The following is a 22,941-nucleotide window of genomic DNA, read 5'->3' on the forward strand; positions in this document are numbered from 1 at the left end:
GACCTAGAAGTCAGAAGCCAGAAAGAAACAAGGAGATAAAATGGATCTGTTGTAGGGAGTTGCTCTCTGTATTCTGACCTCTCAGAAATATCCATCTACTTACCTCTATGGATCAAAGCGGAGTGAAGAAACAGGCTGAGAGCTCAGAACTATAGAACAGGCCTCTTTTATTTGAGAATAAAAAAACTTCCATTGCTTTTTGAATTTCCCCAAATTCAGTGTAGTCTCCAATACTGATCATCTATGACTATTACAACAAAATTTCCCAGTATGTCAACACTATAATAAGCCATCCATGGAGCCAGTCTCCCAAGATGGCTCCCAATGAGCCTTACCTTCTGGTATTTATTCAGCTTTTGTGTAGCTCTCTCCTACACTGAATCAGGGTTGGTCTGTGTGATCGGGAGAAATTGGCATAAGTAGTACTGTTACTGTATGGCCTTCAAGGCTAGATTATAAAAAACACTGTGGCTTTTACCTTCTCTCTTTAATCACTCAATCTGAGGGAAGCCATAGGACAGTCAAGCAGACCTATGGAGAAGTCCACGTAGTGAGACGCTGAGACCTCTTCCCAAAAGCCAGCAAGTGACAGAAGCTTCTTGCTGATAGCCACGTGGCTAAACTATCTTGGAATTAGATCCTCTAGCCTCATTCTCAGAGAAGGCAATGGCACCCCACTCCAGTACTCTTGCCTGTAAAATCCCATGGACAGAGGAGCCTGGTAGGCTGCAGTCCATGGGGTCGGTAAGAGTCGGACACGACTGAGCGACTTCCTTTTCTCTTTTCACTTTCATGCATTGGAGAAGGAAATGGCAACTCACTCCAGTGTTCTTGCCTGGAGAATCCCAGGGACAGAGGAGCCTGGTAGGAGGCCGTCTATGGGGTCGCACAGAGTCAGACACAACTGAAGCGACTTAGCAGCAGCCTCATTTTAGCCTTCAGGTGACTGAAAGTCCTGCTGACATCTTGTCTGCAGCCACAGGAGAGACCCCGAGCCAGAACTGCTCAGCTAAAATGCTCCCAAACTTATAAAACAGAGAATTTTTGAGATATACTAGTTTGTTATGCAGCAATAGATAATTAATGCACATTATAGTTAAAGAAGCCAGACACAGAAGGCCACATATTATAATTCCACTTATATGAAATACCCATAATAGGCAAATCCAAAGAGACCGAGACTAGATCGGTGGTTGTCAGGGCCTGGGAGTAGAGAGGAATGCACCGCAAATGTTAATGGGTTTAAGATTCCTTTTTAGGGTGAAGATATTCTGGAATTGAATGGGCACACAATCTTGTGAATATACTAAAAACACTAAATTGTACACTTTAAAGGTTGATTTTTAAGGTATATGAATTGTGAATTATATCTGAAATACTCATTTTTTACATTGTAGATTTTTTACCTGGAAGCAGAGTGCAGCTATAACAAAAGCCCAAAATGGGGGAGTAAATTTAGAACAGTGAATAGAAGCTGAAAGGATTTTGAAAAGAGTGTCAGTGAATGCCTGAGGAGCCTTGAAGAAACTGTTTAGAAGTATGATGGCCTTTGAGGAGGCTGCAGGTGTGGACTTAAAGGAGAGTAAGAAAATGTTACTGTTAATTGGAAGAAAGAGGACTACTGCTGTGAAGTGGCAGGAAGTTTTGCAATATTATTGCCTGCAAGACCACAGAAAGTAGAAAATGTGCCTAATGAACTAGGTAATCTAGCTGAGATTTCCAGACCCAGTACTGACTCTTGGCTTCTTCTTGTTGCTCACACTACAAAGCTGGAGAGAGACAAGCTAAAGGAAGGGCTACTAAACCAAAAAATGCATCAATAACTGACGGTTTAGAAATTTCCCAGACTCTCCAAGTGACAAAAGATGCTAAAATTAAGAAAGGGCTTCAAGGCAAAGATAAAATTTAGGGCACTTCCAGAAAACAAAACAAAAAACAGTCTAAAGATGAAATTGAGGGTATGATATATAAAATCCTTTATGACCATGGAAAGAAACAAGATGGTATCTTGAGAGCTGTTTTAACAACAGGTCTTAATAAAAGCTGAACAGTGTTTTCTCCAATTGTCTTAGCAGAATCCCAAGTTTGAGAGGGGTCTAGTTTGAAGAGATTTGGGGGCACAGCTTCTGTTTATTAGCATGATCCCCAGTGAGATTTTTAAGGGACTCACAGAGTTTTAAAAAATTACATTAACAGGAAAACTGTTAAGTTAGACTGAAAGGAGAATATAAGAGAGGCCTTTGGACCCTCAAACTTGTACAAGTAGGAAAGCAGGTTGTAGGACTTCCCTGGTGGTCCAGTAGTTAAGAATCTCTGCTTCCTCTGAGGGAGCATGGGTTGGATCCCTGGTCAGGAGCTAAGATTCCACATGTGACTTGGTGTGGCCAAAAATGAAAGCAGGCTGAGAAAGCCACTTGGATGCAAACACATGTTGCCTTTCATGAAAAGAGTAATTCAGAGGGCACAGCCAAGAGTTTAGAGAACACAGCCAAGAGCCAAGAACTATTCTTAGGCCTTGAGCACTAATCAAGCAGCTACCAACCTGTGTCTGGCTGGGGAGCAAATAATATCTTTAGTTCACAAATCTTAAAATCTGTGAGTGAATGAGCATTTGCGAAACATTTCCTCTAGGACCAGAAAAGCCTTTAGATAACTACAACATATTGTCTGCACCCTCATTAGAGACTCTGGTGCCAGATCCATCCAGTCAAGCTACTCCTGAATTCTTGAGCTTCAGAAACCATGGGATAATAAATGTATGTTGTTTTAAGCTGCAATAGAGAACTAATACACCATTTCTCACAATCTTGTTTCTGCCGTCATTTTTTTTTTCTTTTTAAAACATATTTATTTATTTGGTTGTGGCAGGTCTTGGTTGTGGCATGCAGGATCTTAAGTTGCAGCATGTGGGATCTACTTCCCTGACCAGGGAGTGAACCTGGATCTCCTGCATTGGGAGCATGGAATCTTAGCCACTGGACCACAAGGGAAGTACCATCTGCTGTCATATTAAAAGAACAATATTTTGAGTCTGCTGTTGAATGAAATTTCCTCTATATTACACATTCAGAAAGTCCACTTTTATCAGAATATTTTATTTCAAGAGTTAACACTTTTTTCAAAAAGTAAAAATATAGTTACTTCCCTGAGTATAAAGAACTCATCCTCCAATAAAAGACAATTACAAAAGTAAGCAATTAGAGGTACATAATTCTCTGCATTCAGTTATACTCTATTACAAATTTATTCTTTAAAATTGCATGTATTTTGGGACTTCAATGTTTCAAAACAAAACAAAAACCAACAAACAAAAACAAAACCATAACAGCTTGTTTTGCACCTGTGATGTTAAGGTATGTCTGATCTGTCTTTATCAAATTCCAGAGCAATCTTTAAAGCAGTGCTGTTGAGGCCAACAGACTGCATGTTACATATGATAGAAACAACTATTCCTCTTGGGGGGACCTTGTTATTTAGCGCTTCTGCATCCAGTTCTTCAGGAAGGACCAGCAGGACACTACTGGCACCCACTGCACCTCCAGTGTGTGAGGCATAATGCCGCTGCTTCCTGCAAGAACCGTATGTCTGCTTCTTTTCCACCACGCCCCAGGCCATTGCATATTTACCCTCTTTATCCCAAGACATCTCTGTGTTAGGGACTGGTGTCCAAATCATCAGCATTGTTTCCGGTTTAAGATATCCAGGTAAAAGATTTTCATTTGCGTTCTTAAACAGCCCGACTTGGTAACCATACAGCATCGCATTCCCAAATTTCAGAAGGTCACCCACTGTAGACAGAAATCCACCACCAGCCCATTTATAGGAGTTATCCACGTAAGGTGTGTTGACAAGGCGTTTCTTTTTATTGTAAACATAAAATCTAAAATGAAATAAGAATAGTCATTAAAAATGTGATAGTCTAGTATTGACTCCATACATGAAGATGAATAGAAAAATGTATACATGAGACAGACTGTATTTCATTGTAGTGAATATATTTTCTCAGAAAGTAACCACTACTTTTCAGTATGATTCAAATAAAATGAAACACAAGCTACTGAGTAAAGTATAGAAAGCTGATTGTTTTTTCTATTGCAAGCCTTGCCCATGCTGAGTGTATGAAACTTCTAATACTGTTAAAAGATGTACTGATTAGTACACATGATATATATTTGCCCTGTGCATATGCAGAAACACCTAATGTTTGGTAGATATTTTCAGTTCCTGGGTTCAGTGAACCATGTGCTACATGTAAATTTTATAACTAAAAACATATAATTGGGATGTTCAGGAATAAGGTTAATATTTATAAGAAGACTACATCTCCTGATTAAAAATAACATAGAAATACTATGTATAATGATGGGATGGGGTACTTTCTTGGTGTAGTGGAACAGCTGCTGCTAAGTCACTTCAGTAGTATCCGACTCTGTGCGACTCCATAGACGTCTGGCAGCCCACCAGGCTCCCCCGTCCCTGGGATTCTCCAGGCAAGAACACTGGAGTGGGTTGCCATTTCCTTCTCCAGTGCATGAAAGTGAAAAGTGAAAGTGAAGTCGCTCAGTCGTGTTCGACTCTCAGCGACCCCATGGACTGCAGCCTTCCAGGTTCCTCCATCCATGGGATTTTCCAGGCAAGAGTACTGGAGTCGGGTGCCATTGCCTCAGCAGGAGTTAGCAAATCTCAGCCTGAATCCCAACTCTCACCCTTAATAACTATGTTTATTTTATTTGATTAATAAACATGTATATACTTCTTACTATGTTCCAGGTATTGTTCTAAGAACTATATACATATGAACTAATTTATTCCTGTAACAATGTTAGGAGATAGATACTACTACAATTCCTAAGGCACAGAGAACATATATAACTTGTCCAAAGCCACACAGTTTATAAGTGGCAGAATTGGATTAAAATCTAGGCAATCTGTTGCCTCTCTGCTTCCATCTTAATTTGTAAAATGGGGACAAAAACATCTACTTTGCAGAGTTAGAAATAAATGTATAAAGCACTCTGCATATTTCTAATAGGTACTTAATAAAGGTTTACTCGCTTAAGTATTCAACAATTATTGATGGAACATGTACTACATGCCAGGCACTGTTTGGATGCTGGGATAAAGTGTAAAACAAAAGAGACTGACCTCATGAAGTTTCCATTCTAATATGAGGAGACTGTACCATACATTAGGTACATAAAATGAAATCACAAAATAAATAATAAAGGACACAACTCTTGAGGCTTCTGCCTTTCAAGATTCATAATAAAATGGTACTCTTGGGTTTTCAGTTTGCTGACAGTCTCACCTGTAATGACTCTCATCTTCATCTATCCTTGGCTATTCATAAGCACAGTTAGACCTGAATCTTACCATCACTTTTTTATCTGTTTTAACACTAGGGTCTCAAACTCAGAAATTTCTTCCTATGACTATGACTTCCAATCCTTCCAGCTCTCCAAATGAACCTGCTCTCTGTCCTTAATGGAACCTTCATCCATGCCCGTTGAGTCTTCTCAATTTTCCCAGGTCTTTTAGTTTCTAGTGGTTTCCTCTGATTTTCTCTTCTGCTGTTGCTGCTGCTATTCTAGGCTGAACTATATCATCAGTCGTTTCACCTATTTTGGTTGTGGTCTTTAGTGAGACCACATCTTTTGGTTCCTTACTGTTCTGAACTTACACTATACCAATCCATTAATTCTGAATAAACCTAGGTATCCCGTATATACCAAGAAAGGCTGCAGGAATTCATATAACAAAGCTGACTGCTATAAATTCATACTCTTGCTAAGGGTCTTTGCTGTTGTTCTCAAATCCTTTTATTCTTCTCCTGGGTACTCCCTGATATGTTGTTGCTGTTGTAGTCACTAAGTTGTGTCCGACTCTTTGCAACCCCATGGGCTATAGGCTACCAGGCTCCTCTGTCCATGAAATTTCCCAGGCAAGAATATTGGAGTGGGTTGCCATTTCCTTCTCCAGGGCATCTTCCCAACCCAGGGATCGAACTTATGTCTCTTGCATTGGCAGGCAGATTCTTTACCACTGAGCCAGCAGGGACGCCCCACTCCCTGGTGTACTCTTCACAGTTGTGATTCCTGATCTCACCCTCAGCCCCCTATCCTACTTTAGGCTTAGTCAGCAGATAACTATATTCTTTGTTTTACTGAGAAGATTGAGACCATCCAAAGTGAGCTAGAAACTCCCATCTTCATCTTAAAATGCATTTACATCATCATGCAATCTATACAAAAAATTTCCTATTGTTTTCAAGAGTAATTCTACTACCTGCATCTTCGACCACCTCCTATCACCTCTACAACCTTGTTTCACCAGTTATACTTCCTAGACTGTAGTACCTCCTTGCAGTTTGCCCTGCAAGCAGAAGCCACAGATTGTGCCTCCTCCTTTTCCCAGCCATAAAAAACCCTCCAATGGTTATGAATGTAATGAGAATAAAACCCAAATTTCTCACAATGGTCTATGATACCGTCAATGGCCTTCAGTACAGGCAGGACTAACTCCCCAAGGGAAATTGTGAGAGGCATTTTTTTTTAGCTGTCACAATTATTGGAGGGCTATTACTGAGACTTAAGGGGTAGGGGCCTAAGGGTCCTAAATGTCCTGTAGTGTATAGGAAAGCCCCACACCATGGTGCATTCTCCTGTATCTATATCCTGTGAGGTCAACCATCCTACCAGATGTTCATGTAAGCAAAAATAAAATCTGTTTGTAACTAGTTGAGCCTACAACCTCCTCCATTTTATATGTAAATACAAACTACTTTTGGCACATTTTTACTCTAAGATGAATTCTTGAGTGCAGCCTTAGTGAAAATTGAAGACCACACTGTATTTTGCTTAAAACTTTAGCCAGAGTTTTAAGGACATGGGTTGAAGCACCAAATGCAATAAACCTGTACTGGTCTGCATTTACTTGTCACATTTAAAATAATTTTACATATTAAGTTGCAGTTAACTTTGTTATATCTTCACATGTTGTGGTAAGTAAATTTTATCATATTGAGACATCTATTATATACCATATTTTTCTATTATATAATATTCCTTTTATTTCTTTTTTTTTACATTTTAGTTAAGAGTATTGAATATAGGTTATATGATTTCCTATTTTCATTTCACATAATAAGGGAAGTGTTAAAACATATTGTTAAAGTAAGGAGCAGTGCGTCTAATGGCACTGATCCTCACTGTCCAATATAATTTAGCCCTTGCTTACCTCTGGGACCTCATCAATTATAACCTCTGTCTTCCTTCATAGCTTTCCTTATTATTCATATTTCAATTCAACTGACATGGCCTAAAACCAATATATTTTAAATAGACCTTCCCTTAACAACCTCTTCCTGTATATCCCACTGCTCTGTTCTATTTTCTTCATGTCAATATAGGAGATTCTTCGTTTACACTCCCATAGAATGTAAGTTTCATAAGGGCAGAAATCTTATCTACCTGGTTCATTGGTATTTCCCCCATCGAGAACAGTACTGGACACCCACTGAGTACTGTGAAATATGTTGAACATGTGAAAGCATCATTTGTTGGCCAAGCATGTAATGGAGACTCCTTGCAAGGCATGGACAGAAAAGAAAAACCATACACTGTGGCTGCTCTCAAGGGCAAACAGTCTTGTTGGACAGTTCTTAAATTTTAGAGCACCATATGAATTGCCTGGAGATTTTGTTAAAATGCAGATTCTGCTTCAGCAGGTCTGGGGGGGGCCTCAAATCTTGCACTTCTAACAAGCTCCCAAGTGATGCCAACATTGCTTTGAGTGACAGGTTATGGGATGACTAGAAAGATGGATGTGAGGAATCCTGAGCACTAGTGAGAGCAAGACTTGTTGAAATGGTTCCTCACTCTGCTGGGGAACAAAAGAGTTCAGTCTGACTGAAGCAGAGAGTGCTTCACAAGGTGATGCCAGAGGAGTAGACATGGGACAGGGTACATGTCATAAAGGCTTTCCTTGCCATGATAGGAATTTCGACGCCTTCACCTTTAGTTCACAAAATGCTCTAGTTTTCTATATGCTAAGGGAAAACACACACACACACACTTTTTTTTTTTTTCTTATCCTCGTTACAGCTTCCAGTTTCCAGTCTTTTCACTCTCGGTTCAGTTCAGTCACTCAGTCGTGCCCGATTCTTTGCGACCCCATGAATCGCAGCATGCCAGGCCTCCCTGTCCATCACCAACTCCTGGAGTTCACCATGTCCATCGAGTTGGTGATGCCATCCAGCCATCTCATCCTCTGTTGTCCCCTTCTCCTCCTGCCCCAATCCCTCCCAGCATCAGGGTCTTTTCCAATGAGTCAACTCTTCACATGAGGTGGCCTAAGTATTGGAGTTTCAGCTTCAACATCAGTCCTTCCAATGAATACTCAGGACTGATCTTTAGGATGGACTGGTTGGATCTCCTTGCAGTCCAAGGGACTCTCAAGAGTCTTCTCCAACACCACAGTTCAAAAGCATCAATTCTTCAGCGCTCAGCTTTCTTTATAGTCCAACTCTCACATCCATACATGACTACTGGAAAAATCATAGCCTTGACTAGATGGACCTTTGTTGGCAAAGTAATGTCTCTGCTTTTGAATATGCTGTCTAGGTTGGTTATGACTTTCCTTCCAAGGAGTAAGCGTCTTTTAATTTCATGGCTGCAATCAACATCTGCAGTAATTTTGGAGCCCAGAAAAATAAAGTCTGACACTGTTTCCCCATCTATTTCCCATGAAGTGATGGGACCGGAGGCCATGATCTTAGTTTTCTGAATGTTGAGCTTTAAAGCCAATTTTTTCACTCTCCGCTTTCACTTTCATCAAGAGGCTTTTTAGTTCCTCTTCACTTTCTGCCATAAGGGTGGTGTCATCTGCATATCTGAGGTTATTGATATTTCTCCTGGTAATCTTGATTCCAGCTTGTGCTTCTTCCAGCCCAGCATTTCTCATGCATAGAAGTTAAATAAACAGGGTGACAATATACAGCCTTGACATACTCCTTTTCCTATTTGGAACCAGTCTGTTGTTTCCTGTCCAGTTCTAACTGTTGCTTCCTGACCTGCATATAGGTTTCTCAAGAGGCAGGTCAGGTGGTCTGGTATTCCCATCTCTTTCAGAATTTTCCACAGTTTATTGTGATCCACACAGTCAAAGGCTTTGGCATAGTCCATAAAGCAGAAATTGATGTTTTTCTGGAACTCTATTGCTTTTTCGATGATCCAGCAGATCTTGGCAATTTGATCTCTGGCTCCTCTGCCTTTTCAAAACCAGCTTGAATATCTGGAAGTTCATGGTTCATGTATTGCTGAAGCCTGGCTTGGAGAATTTTGAGCATTACTTTCCTAACGTGTGAGATGAGTGCAATTGTGCGGTAGTTTGAGCATTCTTTGGCATTGCCTTTCTTTGGGATTGGAATGAAAACTGACCTTTTCCAGTCCTGTGGCCACTGCTGAGTTTTCCAAATTTACTGGCATATTGAGTGCAGCACTTTCACAGCATCATCTTTCAGTATTTGCAATAGCTCAACTGGAATTCCATCACCTCCACTAGCTTTGTTGGTAGTGATGCTTTCCTAAGGCCCACTTGACTTCACATTCCAGGATGTCTGGCACTCTCATATATTGCCAAACTACACAAAACAGTCCACACCTGCTGTTTTCATGCACTCACCCTCTCCATTCATTCAGTTCCTTAGAAGGCTTCTGTTCCTTCATCTCTACTAAACAGCTCTCTTGCGTGTTATCAAGGATCTTCTAATTCCCCTCATTCTAGCTTCCCCTGTAGATCTGTGACCCAACACATCACTGACACTCCCCACAGGCCACTTTGCTCTGTGCTCTCTCTTCTAGCTCTCAGTCCCGTGATTCCCCAGATCCCTCCCATCACCAGGGGTTCCAGGGTCCCAGGTCTTCTTTTCTATAGGAATTAACTACAAAACTGCAGCTGTACCACAATCCCTGTTCCAAATTTACCACCGGTTTTTCTATTAGCATCAATGAGTCTCAAATTTGTTTCTCAATGTTGTTTACCAGATTGAGTAGTGGGCCTCACCCTTTCCTTCAAAATTCATAACACTGAAGGATAGTGGGCACATAATTTGCAAAATGACTCCTCTTTCTTCTGTCATGATTCTTATATGTCTCCCAAAAGTCCAAGTCATAGTATTGAGTGAAGCAAGAGTGACCACAGGTATATGCTCTGAAGATTAAAAAAGTCTACAGAGGATCTAAATATGCTCCCCTATGAGCCAATGATTTGATACATCGTCTTCTCATTTTGCAAAATGAACGTGTCCAGAAGTGATCTCGTCTGAACTTTCTCATATTTCTCCTCTCCATTAAGATCTTTCTTGCCTCTCTTGCCCTCAACTCTCTCACATTCAGTAATGACAAATCTCATCATCCAACCTTAGCTTTCTGTCTAATCTTTCTCCCTTCCTTTCATTTCTATAGCCACTCTTGTATTTAAGGTCCTCGTTACTTTTTGCCTGAATGCTGATTACACTTGTATTTCCAGTCAATCAAATTTCAAAAAAATCTCACATGATAGAATAATTAAAAATAGGTTTCTCAATGAAAAATATATTTGTTAGAGTGATCGCCAAGTTTGTAAACTAGGAGAGACCTACAAACCTATTTTGGTTAATAATCAGCTTTGCATTATACAACTTTTAATGAAGTGTTTCAAAGCACTTACATCAAGGCTGGAAATTAGGATGACTCCTCTTTTAAAATAAATTCTAAGCTTTAATCTTTTGATTCCTTTTTACAGAGGACAAATTAATGACTTCTCATGCTGAATAACTTCACTATTTCAAATTCTTAAAGGATTTCTGCACTAAAAGAATGGAATTATGGACACAAGTTCTTAAATTACTGGAATATCTTTGTAACTGAATAATTGATGGAATGATGCCAGATGACAAAACAGTCATCCTGAAGAATCTCTATAGTTTCTGCACAACATTATAGTACTATAGAAATCTACATCTAGAAGCTTATAAATGCAAAATAATTTTAAATCCTTTTTAAATGCCTTTACAAATAATTATGCATCACTTTGTATTTTATTGCTTTAAGAAGTTAAAAAACCTATAGAATTTAACATGCATATTATACAAACCAATCTCACTCTAACATTTAGCATTAACATGGGCTGAACCTACTACCAGATAGGCTAAAGGCATAAAAGAAAGCTTCACAAGGAACAATGCTTAATCTTAGAAGATACTTGAAAAAATAAAAATAATTAATAATAAAGACAATAAGAGAAGGAAAAGACCATACTTATACTGTCAAACTACAGCAAACACTTCAGAAAACATTTTATTTGATTTTGGTCTTATCCAATTATGAAAGAGATCTTTGTTGCAAGTATTACGCCAAACACAGAGAAAATATGAATGGTATCTAATAATAAGCTAATGCATTGACTAAGGATTCCCCCATCAACAGTGTCCTTCAGTGGCAAGAACATTCACTCCATTCCCCTATGGGTTTTTGCTTAAAGGGTTATTTAGTTTACTTGCTTATACAGAGTACACTTGAAATACAGAATAAATGTATCTATTTGCATATACAGAATCAATGTTCCTATTCTTCAAGAAACCCCAGTTTTATTCAGGACAACAATGCACCCAGCTAAAAACGGATTTCTCTGCATTCCTTACAGCTGAATGTGGCCTGACACTAAAATTCTGGCCAAAGAAAAGTAGGTAGTATTTCGGGGTGGGATTCTGGGAAAATATCTCAAACAGGTGACAGATACTGTGAGACACTATTTTAAAGACACACACACATTCACACAGAGAAGTGATAGAGATGATAAATATTTACTTCTGGGACACAGTAACTCTAAAAAGCCTAGGTCAAGATAATACAAACATATGTATGATTATACCAAGGGGTCAGTAGACTAGATAACAAAGCTGCAAATTTTTGCTCAAAATTTTATTTCTTGTAAAATTGTACCATAAAACAAATAGAAACATATGCAATTACTAAGTTTTACTTTAAGGTTTTTTGTTGTTTTTTTTTAAACATACATCTTTGAGAAGATTTCTTTTACTCCCTGCACTTCCACTCGAACCTGATGCCTCTAAGCCCTTTTGAAATAACTGTTACAAAAATAAGAATCAGAGTTGAGCTTTTAGAGGCCCCAGTAGAAATTCTATCAAGTAAAATAAAAACAAGAAAATGGACAGAACATTTTCCTCTGTAACAACATTTCCTTCTTCTTTTAGTGTCCTACTTTATTTCTGTAGCCCATTTAATTTACCTAAACAGAATCACTTACTCCTTTAGCACCACTGGGCACAAGCAAAATCTAAAGAAAAACCCAGAGCTGATGGAAACCTTTAATGGTAGAAACAGAAACCCACTGCCTTTTCTCAAAGAATGGGCGATAAGATGAAACTAACTCACTGTCACATGCCATGTTTTGGTATTTGTGCATTACTTACTAAGAAAACAACAAACAACAGCTGACTTGCAGTCTGCACATTCATGGAGACTTAATTTTCAGTTGAGAAAAGAGGCTCAGTGATTCCCCCTTTTATAGAAGAGCAGGTATTTGTTATCAAATGCCTAGATTTAACTCAAAATAAGGTTATGCATCTATTCCAACACTACTAGAGAATCTTTTCTAGATTCAACTGACAACTTCAGGTGTTATTTTTTCCTATGTTTCCAGTAGAATATAATGTGGACCTAGACATAATAAGCACTGTCTGAAAACTAAGGTCATTTCCATCATTAAACTGTCTACAAATAACAAATGCTGGAGAGGGTATGGAGAAAAGGGAACCCTCCTACACTGTTGGTGGGAATGTAAGTTAGTGTAGCCGCTATGGAGAAGAGTAAGGAGGTTCCTCAAAAGATTAAAAATAGAATTGCCATATGATCCAGTAATACCACTCTTTGGCATATACTTGGACTAAACCGTAATTCAAAAAGATACATGCACCTCTATGTTCACAGAAGCACTGTTTGCAATAGCCAAGACATGGAAACAATCTATATGTCCAGTGACGAATAAATAAATATGTGGTGTGTATACACACACACACACATACACACACACATGATGTATACTCAGCCACAAAAAAAGAAATAATGTCATTTGTAGCAACATGGATGTAACTAGAGATTATCATACTAAGTAAGTCAGGAAGAGAAAGACAAATACCATATGATATCACTCATATATGGAATCTAAAATACTGCACACATGAACCTACCTACAAATCAGAAACAGACTCACAGACATAGAGAATGGGCCGTGGTTGCCAAAGGGGAGGTGAGGAGGCAGAGGGATGAACTGGGAGCCTGGGGTTAGCTGATGCAAACTGTTACATTTAGAACGGATAAACAACAAGGTCCTACTAATACAGCACAGAGAAATATATCCAACCTCCTGGGATACACCATAATAGAAAATAATATTAAATAAAGAATGTGTATATGTGTATAACTGAGCCTCTTTGCTATACAGCAGAAATTAGCACAACATTGTAAATCAACTACACTTCAATTAAAAAAAAAAAAAGAACAAAACAACAACAGAAAAAACCCTACAGGTCACTTAAACTTATAATTCACTGCTTGCTGCTAACCTAATTTCTTTTAGGTTCAAAAAATCTCTTTCAGGCTGATTTGCAATGCATATGTGATCCTTTTAAATAAGCTGATAATTTTAAAATGGTAGTTTAACTAAATACAACAGAAAACTGAACAAAGCTAGTATGGGGAGATAAACCTACAAACCTCTACCATTTCATCCAGTCAAGTATCATTAAGTCATTTGTAAAGTGTGTCCTCTAATGGAAACTTAAAAGGTAAAAGTAACAGTTGATTTGTTAAATGTGTTGTTACCTTTCTAACCAACCAAATAATAAGAGTAAAATGGAAAACACTATAACTGTAAAACTCGAATTAGTCTTTAGTCACAAGATTTTCTTTCACTGCCTTTTTTATACATTACTACTAAAAATTATGACAAAATTTTAGCTTGATTATTTCCATAAAATGATTTTCAAAGTTTTACAGGGGAGAAAACTGGTATATACCACTTCAAATTATCATCACCAGTAAAGGAATACAATGAATTCATGTGACTTCTGAGAGACCTGACGATTAAATGTAACGTGCGATCCTAGATTAGATCCTGCACCAGAAAGAAAAATGTTTTTCCTTGTGTTATAAAGGACATTATTGGGGCAACTGATAAAATCTGAATACTGTGTGTAGATTTGATACAAGCATTATGTTGATGTTAATTTCCTGAATGCCCTTAGTTTTAGAAAATACATATTTAACTATTTATGGGTACCACTTAAGTATAAGGGGTAGCATATTACCAACTGATTTCCAAATGGCTGAGAAAAAAATAACAGAGACAGACAGATAAAGCAAATGTAGTAAAATAACTAACGTGGGGAATCTGGTTGAAGAGTATATGAAAATTCTTTGTACCAGTTTGTGTAACTTTTCTATAAGTGTAAGATAATTTCTAAATTTAAAAAATAATTAAAAATAATAAAAGGTAAATAAAAGATTAACTAAAATATAAGGGATGATGGAAGATCAAATTATAGATAGCCATGATGGGTAAAATTTTAGTTTAATTATTCATGTGCTAAAATTATTATTGCTAACTTTTATCTAAGGAACTTGGACTACTTCATATATATATATATATACAAATATATATGAAAAATAAAATACATTTTATTTTACTTACATTTTAGGTGGAAATAGAGACATGAAGAAAAGCTCCCAAAATGTGGCAGGTTGATTATGGAATGGAGACAAGCAAAGCGTGACTTTAAATTGATAACATAGTATGAAGATGCAATATAGCTAGACGTACCAGAAGGTAATCATTTACCTTGCTCTATTGTAAATCACTGGCTCATTTTCCTCCTGCACAGTTGTCAGCATATCCAAGTCATGGAATATTTTCTGCATATAGTCCAAATATTTATATCCTGAAGCTCTTTCTACTATGGCTGCCAGTAGGGTATAGCCAAAAGTTGAATACAAAAACTGACTACCTTGAGACATCATTGCAAAGGGGGAAAAAAAAAAAAGTGCTTCATTATTATTCAAAAACATGCAAAATATTTTTCTACTGAAAACTGGCATATTTTTAAAACTAGAATATTTTACTAACCATTTAGGTGAAGATCATGAATGATATATTAACAAATTTAGTCAACTTTGCAATGGCCCTGCTTATTTCGTGTCTCAAACACAAGCATGTTAATAAAATGATCGATATATTTATTAGTTTTTTTGTTTGTTTTTTGTTTTCTTCGCCATGCCCCAGTTGGGATTTGAACCCCTTGCCCCTTGCCATGGAAGGGTGGAGTCCTAACCACTGGATGTCTAGGGAATTTCCACAAACCACTTTTAAAATGAAAATGGACTACAAGGACATAAACCTACAATAAATTTAAAGATAAAGTGGTTTTGGCAGGCATCATACCAAAAAATACACAAAAAATTATTTTTATAGAGCAGCTTTTTGGGAAATAAAATTAAGCTGGGGTATGCTAATTTCTTTAAGAAATGAATGCATAAAACAAATTGAACAATTTAATTAAATACTAACAAAATACAAAAAATCAGCAATGCTTCATCATGCAAACTTTGGTCCAAATTTTATTTGGAGGGCTATTCCAACACCTTATTTTTTCCATGAATATCCTGATACTGAGAATCCATTAAATGTCTAGGTAGCCTCCAGTGAAGTTAAAGCAAACAACTAACTGCCTGAATGCTAGGCTTTGTTGAGAACTATAGACAACAAAGGCAAGCATGTAACAAAACCATACCATCATCAACCACATTGAATGCACTCAGGATGGTATCATTTTGGAGTTTCTGAAAATTAATCATTCAATAATGATGATTTTGTAAAAAGAAGAAATTAACACTCACCAGGTTTGAAGAACAAAGGGTCATTTTTAAATAATCTTAGAGATTCAATTGAATTTTCAAATTTTTCTTTCAAATATAATTCACCTTGTTCAAAATCATTCTTTTTCTTGCAAGGTTTTGAATTTCGGCCTTTGGTTTCATTATCTTGCTCTACCTTAGCTTTCGCAAAGTCATTCTTTTCGTTACTTTTGCCTCCTTTTTCTTTTAACTCTTTTTCTTGGTCAGATTCCATCATCCCTTTCATCATCTTTAAGGCTTTATAAGCTTTCTCTTCTTTCACCTTTTTCATGTCCTTTTCATAATGACGAATTCCACTTAAATGGGAAATCAATAATCTTGTTGTGACAGACACCTAACAGTAAAAACATGAAAATTCAACTACAGTATTAAACTGCATAATAAAAAGTCAGTAGCCTTGGAATAATGTTCCAGCAATATTTTCCATTTTAAACTGCTGCTATCATGTACGCATCTTTAGCCTCAAATTTTAGAAAAATATCCAATCAGTTATTACCAGGAGAAAATAAAACTTTAATCCATTAACAAAATTTAAAAACAAATCAAAGAATCTTATGAAAGCTTTTAAACCACTTAGACGTCATTAGAAAAAGGAACTATGAGCTTCATTACCTTTTCACCTTCATATTCTTTTTCTGGGAATTCAGGAACATAATGTTGTACTGGAATATCAAGATCCAGTTTCCCTGCTTCCCACAGTTTGGCAATAGCAACCATAGTGAGGCTTTTGCTGATACTGGCAATTCTCATAACTGTCTCTGGCTTGCATGGTACACGGTTCTCAACGTCAGCATAACCTAAACCTTTGGGAGAAAAAAGCAAAAAGTCATAATAGGTCTCATGGTCAAAGGAGTCTTCAAAAACTGAAATAATACTATCTTAAAACATTCCATGTGCTTATCAAAAGAAAAAGCTATTCCGCTTGCATAACTAATCAAAACTGAACATATAAGGGATGAGTCTTAGCAATACTGACAACTGTAGGCCTAACAATTTAACCTTATAACAAGACTGAAATTGTACCTTGTGCAAAACAGTAATGTTATGATTCAGTTACTAATGCTTAGCTTATCTAAACAATTTGTTTATTCCATATTTTAAATAAATTACATTCTTTAAGGAAAACATCATTGTTCTTCAGATTATATTTATTCTTGATTTTTTAGTGAGTTTATACAAAATCCCTAAAAATGATTAATAAAACAAATGTGAAAAGATGCCCCAGAAAACCAATCAAGCTAATCATCAATTAAATTCAGCTGCAGGTCAGAAGAAAACTAATGTACTCATGGGGTCACAAAGAGTCAGACACGACTGAACAACAACTAGTTTAAATAAAGCTCCTTCTAACCTCTGAGCCACCAGGGAAGCCCAGAAAATATTTTACGTTTGGTTTCATCTTCTGTAGGATAAAAGTGTGGCAATCTAAGATATATAAAGAACTTAGATCTGAAAAGAATGAAAAGGTATAATTATTTTCACCTGTAAATGTAGATTATGCAGAAAAATACCTGCATAAAAACAAAGCCCTCACCTACAGAGCTGACATTTATATAATTTTTATTATAATATCTTTCATAAATGTTGATTGGGCTATGCTTAAACTTGGATAAAGAATCACTTTTTCTTTAAATTCAAAACCTTACTGCTCCTATCAACTTCTAAAAGTACTCCTTCCTTTAAATGATGTCTGAAACAACACTTCCTAAAAGCTGGGTTTCTAAAAACCTGCTGTGATGAGTTGGACCAATTTGTGCACAATGGAAAAGTAAATCAAATTACAAAATTCTTTGATAGAAGTATCACAGAATGACTAGGAATCTATCTTCCCAAGTCGCTAGCTTTTTTCTGAAAATATAGCTGACACCCCTGTATAGTCAAAAACAAAAACAAATAAAGTAGATTGTAAACTCATTGAAGAAAAAGAATCATGTATATCCCCAGTTCTTAGTACTGTGCATTTTACACAACAGAGGACTCAATAAATCGACTGAATAAAAAAAGAAAACCACTACAGTCTGATGTTTTATTTAATCATAAGGGTTATCTACAAACGTGCAGTTAACAGACTGTTTTATACACAACTTTGAAAGCAATATCACTGATGAACATAGATGCAAAAATCCTTAACAAAATTCTAGCAATCAGAATCCAACAACACATTAAAAAGATCATACACCATGACCAAGTGGGCTTTATCCCAGGGATGCAAGGATTCTTCAATATCCGCAAATCTATCAATGTTATACACCACATTAACAAATTGAAAAACAAAAACCATATGATTATCTCAATAGATGCAGAGAAAGCCTTTGACAAAATTCAACATCCATTTATGATAAAAACTCTCCAGAAAGCAGGAATAGAAGGAACATACCTCAACATAATAAAAGCTATATATGACAAACCCACAGCAAACATTATCCTCAATGGTGAAAAATTGAAAGCATTTCCTCTAAAGTCAGGAACAAGACAAGGGTGCCCACTTTCACCATTACTATTCAACATAGTTTTGGAAGTTTTGGCCACAGCAATCAGAGCAGAAAAAGAAATAAAAGGAATCCAAATTGGAAAAGAAGAAGTAAAACTCTCACTGTTTGCAGATGACATGATCCTTTACATAGAAAACCCTAAAGACTCCACCAGAAAATTACTAGGACTAATCAATGATTACAGTAAAGTTGCAGGATATAAAATCAACACACAGAAATCCCTTGCATTCCTATACACTAATAATGAGAAAACTGAAAGAGAAATTAAGGAAACAATTCCATTCACCATTGCAACGGAAAGAATAAAATACTTAGGAATATATCTACCTAAAGAAACTAAAGACCTATATATAGAAAACTATAAAACACTGGTGAAAGAAATCAAAGAGGACACTAATAGATGGAGAAATATACCATGTTCATGGATTGGAAGAATCAATATAGTGAAAATGAGTATACTACCCAAAGCAATTTATAGATTCAATGCAATCCCTATCAAGCTACCAACGGTATTCTTCCCAGAGCTAGAACAAATAATTTCACAATTTGTATGGAAATACAAAAAAACCTCGAATAGCCAAAGCTATCTTGAGAAAGAAGAATGGAACTGGAGGAATCAACCTGCCTGACTTCAGGCTTTATTACAAAGCCACAGTTATCAAGACAGTATGGTACTGGCACAAAGACAGAAATATTGATCAATGGAACAAAATAGAAAGCCCAGAGATAAATCCACGCACATATGGACACCTTATCTTTGACAAAGGAGGCAAGAATATACAATGGATTAAAGACAATCTCTTTAACAAGTGGTGCTGGGAAAACTGGTCAACCACTTGTAAAAGAATGAAACTAGAACACTTTCTAACACCATACACAAAAATAAACTCAAAATGGATTAAAGATCTCAACGTAAGACCAGAAACTATAAAACTCCTAGAGGAGAACATAGGCAAAACACTCTCCGACGTACATCACAGCAGAATCCTCTATGACCCACCTCCCAGAATATTGGAAATAAAAGCAAAAATAAACAAATGGGACCTAATTAAACTTAAAAGCTTCTGCACAACTAAGGAAACTATTAGCAAGGTTAAAAGGCAGCCTTCAGAATGGGAGAAAATAATAGCAAATGAAGCAACTGACAAACAACTAATCTCAAAAATATACAAGCAACTCCTACAGCTCAACTCCAGAAAAATAAATGACCCAATCAAAAAATGGGCCAAAGAACTAAATAGACATTTCTCCAAAGAAGACATACAGATGGCTAACAAACACACACACACAAAAAAAGAAAGCAATAAATTCAGTCTTTTAAGAAAGTGGGGGTAGAAACAAGCCATCTTTAAGACTCCAATTTATTCATCAGAATCATATTTTAAACCTTGCTATTCTATTCCAACACAGAATAAAGTCCAATTCTTTATTCTGTTAGACACTTTTCTCTAAAGTATGTATTCCACTTCATGGGCAAGATTTTATTCACCGACTGGCAGAAAACAAGCCAATAAATAAAGCTATTCTGAGCCTACCTTCTGACCAGACTTCTTTTCCATCTACAGAGACTCCAACTACGATGCCCGGTGCGCCCACCTCATCCTAAAAGCCAAGGGGAAAACACAGTTCAAGAGCACAGCTCAAAGACAGGCCGAAATCCGCCGCAGGTCCGCCAGCGCCTTACTCGAGGGCTTCTCTCGGCCCCGCCCCACCACGCCCCCTCAGCCCGGGCCCCGCCCACCTCGGCTCCGGCCGGCCGGGCGCTAACGGTGAGGGGGTGTGCCTGCTGGGCACCCTGAGGGGGAAGGGGCGGTCCCCGAGGCGGACCTTGACCTCCGCCCCGACTGGGGCAACCTCCCAACAGCTTCTGACCACGGCCGGGAGAACGGGAAACGGGAAGTCTTTCTCGCCACCAGCCGGCATCCCGCCGCCCGGGATGGGGTCCGCTCGCCCCGAAGGATAACCACCAAGGGGCCTCATTATTCCAGGGTTACGCCGGGGGTGGGGCGCCGCGTTCCCGGCTGTCTACGCCCCCGATCGCTCCACCTTGATCCTGTGCAGGAGGTCGCGGCTGCTGTCGATGGCTCTGGCGAAGTGCCTGGCGTGCGGCGGCGCCGGGGTCTGCGGAGACCACGGGGCGAGGGGCTGTTCCTGTGCCTGCAGCGGCTCGGCCTGAGGCAGCGCCTCAGGGTCGGGGGCCGCGGCAGGTGGCGCGGGGGATGCGCCCCTCAGCCCGCCGGCCAGCTTAACCCCAAGTGCCAGCCCCAGCCCCAGTCCGAGGCCCCCGACCCACCCGGGGCCGAGTGGCGGCAGCCCGGCGCGCTGATGAGCCGCACGCCGCCCACAGCCCCAGGCGCAGCCCCCGGTGGTCGCGGCTCTGGCCATCACGGCTGACAGAAGCCGGTACATGGTGTCTCTGGTGAGCCGGCGGCTTCAGAGATCCCACAGGCCGGGCTGGCGGCTGAGGCTCAAGGAAGGGATGGGAGGGAGGGGAAGGGAGGGGGGCGGTGACTGCGCTCAGACCCTAGCAGTCAAGGCACGATGGGCAGAGCGCCGATAGCATCGAGTCCTTCCTCTTTTCCTTTTTTAACTTTGTCCTGTGTCTTTCTCGATGTTTCTTCATCTTTCTCCGTCCCCTCCAGTTTCCCCACGTCTGCCTCCTCTTAGATCCGGTGTCGCCTCCTTAGAGAAGCGTTCGTAGGCCCCGTCCCTAGGAGCTCTCTCCACACCTGGAGCCCCAATGCGCACATCTCTTCAGTTCTGTTCAGTCGCTCAGTCACCGCCAGGCCTCCCTGTCCATCACCAACTCCCGGAGTTCACCCAAATTCATGTCCATCTAGTCGGTGATCCCATCCAGCCATCTCATCCTCTGTCATCTCCTTCTCCTCCTGCCCCCAATCCCTCCCAGCATCAGAGTCTTTTCCAATGAGTCAACTCTTTGCATGAGGTAGCAAAGTACTGGAGTTTCAGCTTTAGCATCATTCCTTCCAAAGAACACCCAGGGCTGCTCTCCTTTACAATGGACTGGTTGGATCTCCTTGCAGTCCAAGGGACTCTCAAGAGTCTTCTCCAACACCACAGTTCAAAAGCATCAATTCTTCGGCACTCAGCTTTCTTCACAGTCCAACTCTCACATCCATACAGGACTACTGGAAAAACCATAGCCTTGACTAGATGGACCTTTGTTGGCAAAGTAATGTCTCTGCTTTTGAATATGCTATCTAGGTTGGTCATAACTTTCAGTAACACTTAACACTTTGTTTTACTCAACTAATCTGATTTCTTACCAGGCCAACTTACTTTAGATCTTCAGCTCCTGCAACAGCACTGGGCACACAGCAGCAGCTCAGTAGGCAGCTCCTTTCCCCAGGACCCTTTTCCTCTCTTGTCATGTCTATTCTTTATGTCTCATTTCAGCTTCTTCCATTTCTCTGAGGCTCTTTAAAATCTCTTACTTCTGAAAGTCTAGCTTCACACCACATCAAGCATATAACAATATTGTTGTATCTAGGCCTCCACTCCAGTACTCTTGCCTGGAAAATCCCATGGATGGAGGAGCCTGGTGGGCTGCAGTCCATGGGGTCGCTAGGAGTTGGACACGACTGAGCGACTTCACTTTCACTCATTGGAGAAGAAAATGGCAACCCACTCCAGTGTTCTTGCCTGGAGAATCCCAGGGACGGGGGAGCCTGGTGGGCTGCTCTCTACAGGGTCACACAGAGTCGGACACGACTGAAGTGACTTAGCAGCAGCAGCAGGCCTAATATTAAAAAATACATATGCTGTTAAAAATTCTGTGAATAAAATTTGCACTTAAAACTTTTAATCCAAAAGTACCATGTAATTTGTAGTTAGCTATGATCTCTGACAGCTGTAGATGATCAGAGGTTCTTGTGAAGTAAGAAACCTAACCTCAGGTTACCATAATATGTAAAAGGTGTATAATCCTAACTGAACAGTTAATGAGATGTTAATTTTGAAGATATTTAAGCATTCATTACTTCGGGATATATAATTATCTTTCATATATTACATATTATATATAGTATATTTAAAATATTGTATTTTTAAGATAAAAATATTTAATATTATGTATTAAATCAAATTATTTAAATAATAAATATATATTTCCCAAGGATTTCTGAACGCTTGTAAACCTTAGCACTGGGGCAGCCTACACAATGTATAAAATGAGCCCGTCTTTCCTTACACGTGGAATTTGTAGAGAGAATTCACAGACTTGACAAGCTATTGTTAAGAGAAAAAGTTGTGAACATCTTGAAAAAGTGAAAGTGTTAGTCGCTCAGTCATGTCTGACTCTGTGACCCCATGAACTGCAGCCTGGTAGGCTCCTTTGTCCATGGAATTCTCCAGTTAAGAATACTGGAGTGGGTTGCCATTTCCTTCTCCATGGAGCTTCCTGACCCAGGGATCAAACCTGGGTCTCCTGCATTGCAGGCAGATTCTTCACCATCTGA

The 22,941-nt window shown here is 38.9% G+C and overlaps 1 protein-coding gene across 2 annotated transcripts; it reads right to left on the minus strand.

Moving 5' to 3' along the window:
• Positions 1–150: 150 nt before the first annotated feature.
• On the minus strand, positions 151–20,964 carry LACTB (lactamase beta). Of its 2 annotated transcripts, XM_061431058.1 has the most exons (6): positions 20,510–20,962; positions 19,999–20,065; positions 16,584–16,774; positions 15,954–16,305; positions 14,899–15,064; positions 151–3,880 (listed from the first exon to the last, which is right to left on the minus strand). In XM_061431058.1, exons 1-6 carry the CDS (start codon positions 20,870–20,872, stop codon positions 3,349–3,351), a joined length of 1,671 nt encoding a protein of 556 aa, XP_061287042.1. In that variant the 5' UTR covers positions 20,873–20,962; the 3' UTR covers positions 151–3,348. The 2 variants fall into 2 exon arrangements, with proteins under 2 accessions (XP_061287042.1, XP_061287043.1); XM_061431059.1 differs by lacking the exon at positions 151–3,880 and having other exon boundaries at positions 14,913–15,060; positions 20,510–20,964.
• Between the last annotated feature and the right edge of the window lie 1,977 nt (positions 20,965–22,941).

The sequence above is a fragment of the Bos javanicus genome, chromosome 10, assembly GCF_032452875.1.
Source record: "Bos javanicus breed banteng chromosome 10, ARS-OSU_banteng_1.0, whole genome shotgun sequence".
In the NCBI taxonomy this organism is placed as follows: Eukaryota; Metazoa; Chordata; class Mammalia; order Artiodactyla; family Bovidae; genus Bos; species Bos javanicus.

Bases quoted from the DNA above. Each gene is read 5' to 3' on its own strand.
- LACTB (XM_061431058.1), bottom strand. From the start codon at position 20,872: ATGTACCGGCTTCTGTCAGCCGTGATGGCCAGAGCCGCGACCACCGGG. The intron at 16,775-19,998 runs GTAGGCTCAGAA...TTTCTCCCAAAG, and splicing joins AAAAGAAGTCTGGTCAGAAG to GTTTAGGTTATGCTGACGTT. The intron at 15,065-15,953 runs GTGAGTGTTAAT...TGATGTCTCAAG, and splicing joins CCCTTTGTTCTTCAAACCTG to GTAGTCAGTTTTTGTATTCA.